The sequence below is a fragment of the Octodon degus genome, unplaced genomic scaffold, assembly GCF_000260255.1.
Source record: "Octodon degus isolate 3935 unplaced genomic scaffold, OctDeg1.0 scaffold00048, whole genome shotgun sequence".
In the NCBI taxonomy this organism is placed as follows: domain Eukaryota; kingdom Metazoa; phylum Chordata; class Mammalia; order Rodentia; family Octodontidae; genus Octodon; species Octodon degus.
Window position 1 is genome coordinate 11011208 of NW_004524624.1, and position 3979 is coordinate 11015186.

Genomic DNA, 3979 nt, shown 5'->3' on the forward strand with positions numbered 1-3979 from the left:
ATGGCTCAGTGGAATAAGCGCTTCCCTGGCAAGCACAAAGACCTGAGTTCAATCCCCGGTTTCGCAAAAAATAAAATAAAATAAAATAAAAAATAAAAAGATTCCACAATCTCTTGCAACAATCCATGTGTTAGTAAGTTTCTGTAGTAAAGCAAGAAAGTGGGGGTGGGGAGGTTGCAAAATTAAGAAAAAAAGCAGGGCACTGTGGTGCAAGTCTAATCCAAGCACTTGGGAGGCTGAGGCAGGAAGGTCGTTTTGAGTTTAAGACCAGCCTGGACTACAAAGTGAGCTCAAGGCCAGCCTGAACTACATAGGGAGACTCTGTCTTTTAAAAAAAAGTATTATACAGCTTAAAAAAATCACATTTCCTGTTTTGGTTACCTATGAAAGCCAACTTCATTCTGTAAAAACATATTTCGGTCCATTTAAAGTAGCCAGCTATGTTTTGTATTTTAAGGTATTAATGATGAGCAGAGTACAACATTCCAGGTTGGGTCAGGATCAGGAAGTCTACTTTACCGCAGCAAAAGGGAAACTCAGATCTATGTAGTGTTCACGTTGCTTCGTAACGCTTATCGTGGCAAATCCTTCTTTACAACACATCACAAGTTTTAGGGACATTCACCCAGATCTGGGTCTCCTGATGCCACATTACAAGTTTCAGGTCAGCGAAAACTACACAACAGTCCAACCTTTGCCACTGAGGCAAGCTGACTTAACTGCTCACACCACAGCCTGCCTACCGTCAGGAAAACCAGGAATCACACCTCAAGCAAGGCCTGTAAGAAATCAACGGACGCCGCGATTTCCGCGAAGGTTCAGTAAAATCAGTAAGACACCTTAGAAAGCTCTGAAATGAAATACGGAAATCTTGATGGACCTGGGCGTTGGGCCCAAGGTCAGACCAAGTCGCTGGCTTAAAAATCCCGAGAATAGAGCACTCCGGGGCAAGCCGGGCAGGGAATGGAGCCTGGTCTGGGGGGCCCTCGGGGCCCAGCTCCTGCGAGGGCCACCGCGCCGAGAGCCCCCCGAGTGTAGCGCTGACTGTCCCTCTCCGTCCCCAGCCTTCCCTGCCCCGGACGCCCCAACACTCACATCTCCGCAGCCACTTCATCCAATGGTACACGATGGTGCTGTGGTGTTTCTTGTTCTCTATACACCAGGACGACAGGCCTTGAATGGATTCCATCGTGTTAGTTACCGACTGGAACTTTCGATCCAGCGAGGACTCCAGAGCCCCTGCCGAAGAGGCCGACGAGGAGGAGGCCTTGCTGCTGCCTCCGCCGCCGCCGGCCGCCATCTTCCCGGTCTGCACAAGCGCTGCTGCTCCTCGGCGGCGGCGGCGGCGGCGCGGGCAAAACAATCCCGCGAGTGCGGGCGGTGGGGGCGCGCCACGCGCCGAGCGCCCCGGAGCCGCGGGAGGACCCGCTGCGGGGCGCGCTGGCGGCTCCTACGCGCCGCGCGGCGGAGCTGCGGGCTTAGCAACTCTGTGCAGGGGTCGTGTTTAAACCAGTCAGTAGGAAGGGCAGAATTACGCGCAAAGTAGGACCTGCAAACGCCTGCGGCCGAAACGGATGGTTTTATACTCTTCGGCTCTCCGCCCTGAAGCCCATCGCCCCTATCCCCACGTTCCTGTAAACCACGCCGGTTGCTAATATCGTAAATTGAATACTACCCGACTGCCCCTTCAGTTGCAGAGATCTTTCTCTGTCCTTTACAGTCTCTACCACAGAAAAGGCCCAAGGCGACCTACTCAGGGCTTTTTTTTTTTTTTTTTTTTTTAATGCAACGCAACAGTAAGAGCGCCGCAACAGCACCGCGCACGCGCAGCTTAGTCCCGCCCCTCGGCTTCCTTCTCAACCTCGCAGCCTTAGGGAGGCGTGATGGCTGGGCAGTCTGACCAATCAAGAGAGGAGTCGGAGAAGCGCGCGCAGGAGCGCACAAGCCCCGAGGGCCGAGGAGGGGCCGCGATGCTTTGTGCGCCTGCGCAAACTGTTGAGCGAGTAGCGGGTTGGGGGCTGTAACTGTAAAGGTGAAGTTGGTGGAAGCCGAAGGATTGAGAGGGTGTTGCTCGCGCGCTGGGTCCGCCTTCGGTTTGCTGGGAGCGGGGCACGTCTCTTAAGAGCTAGAAAACGTTTCACAAAACAAGATCGTGGCAATTCCCACAGTTGTGGGACTAACGTTTCCGATGGCGGTAGACGCTGCCACGGGTTACGGGTACGGACGCACGACAAAATGGCTGGCAGCCATCTTACAACGCCACAGAAAGTGCGCGTGCGCGTGGTCCAGCGAGCTGTTTACTACGCAGACTCCCACATCAAACGGTACTACGCGCTCACTTTGGGCAGTACCATTCACGGTTAGCCAACCTTTTGGATTATAGAAGGAAAAGATAGAGAAGAAAATTCTTCCTGTAAAATTTTCGAGGCGAGGAAAAAGTAATTGGCAGAACGTGACCTCACTTTCACAAGTTATAATGAAATCTCACAGATTTGTAACATAGTTCCCAAAGAGCCACAGATTACGTTGCTTAGCACAGCCCCAGAACAATCATTCCATTCCATCACATCTGCTTATGTAAATGCTTTGGGCAAACTCGGAGGTTTCTGCGATCCCATTGAAGACATACAATTAAAAACAGTTATCTGTGGTATATAGTGATTATATTCCTCATGGATGTTGGTACATGTACACGCTGCCTCCGCCTCTTTTTCCCTGCATCAGCGTCCTTCGATCTCTTGGTTCCCTTCCCATTTGCAATCCTGTCTCAGGGTTTGTTTGTTTAATCCCCTTACCCTCCATCCACCCTTTTCTTTTTTTGAGACAGGATCTTGCCTTGTCGTTTAAACTGCCCTTAAGCTTGTTAAGCAGTACAGGCTAGCCTCCAATTTGTGGCACTCTTCCTGCCTCGGCCTCCCTGCCAAGTGCCGAGATTACAGGTGTGAGCCACCACGCCAAGCCACCCTCCTTCTGTCTCTTGTTCCCCTTTCCAAATGAGAAAGATCTCCTTCCTGCTATCTTTTATTTTGTTCTTTTTTATATTGTGGGTTAAACCATGTGACATTTAAGCCTGTGTATTTTACTTATTTAATAGATGGTCTTGAGGTACATCCCTTTATCTACAAGTTTATCCTTTTTATGGGAGAGTAATACTCCATTGTGTATAAATACATTTTGTCTATTCATATGTTGATGGCCTATTTTCAAGATTTAGCTATTATTGTGTTGTTATAAACATGGATACAGGACTGGACAGATAGCTCAGCGGACTAAAGGGCCTGTTTAGGCAGAGCCCAGCTGCCGGGGTTCAGTCCCCTGCGTGCTGTGTAGTCCCCTGCGTGCTGTGCCGGCCTCACCCCCAAGGCACACTGAGATGGTGATTGAGATTGGGCGTGGTGGTACACACCTGTAATCCCAGAGTTTGGGAGGCTGAAAACAGGAGAATCACTCCAAGATAGATCTACATAGTGAGACCCTGTACCAAATATATTTTTTTTAAAAATGGGTATGAAAGTATCACTGTAACAGGATGTCTTCAGCCAGCCACAGTGGTGCATGCCTGTAATCCCAGCACTAGAGAGGCTGAGGCAGGAGAATTGCAGCAAGTTTGAGGCCAGCCTAAGCTACATAGTGAGTTCTTTATTTTTTGCTTTTTTGAGAGAGGGTCTTGCTATGAGTTCAAGACTGGCCTTGAGCTCATTTTGTAGCCCAGGTTGGTCTGAAACTCCAAATGATCCTCCTGCCTCAGCCTCCTGAGTGCTAGAATTACAGGTGTGTGCCACCACACTCAGCCTCTAAGCTCTACAGTAAGTTCAAAGCTATCCTGAACTGCCACAGCAAGACCATGTCTCAAAAAAGGAAAAAAAAAAAAACCAGGAAAGAGATATGATGCCAATCTTTAATCCCAGCACTCTAGGAGACTGAGGCAGAAAAATCACTAGTTAAAGCTCATTCTGGACAATTTAGCAACTTGGTGAGA

At 49.7% G+C, this 3979-nt stretch overlaps 1 protein-coding gene across 1 annotated transcript in view; it reads right to left on the bottom strand.

Moving 5' to 3' along the window:
* Positions 1-1300, bottom strand: part of Rprd2 (regulation of nuclear pre-mRNA domain containing 2) — a 123511-nt gene extending 122211 nt beyond the window's left edge. Inside the window, exon 1 of the mRNA XM_023716393.1 lies at positions 865-1300. Within this exon, the coding sequence (XP_023572161.1) occupies positions 865-1300 (436 nt within the window). The remainder of the gene's footprint in view (positions 1-864) is intronic.
* Positions 1301-3979: the final 2679 nt, after the last annotated feature.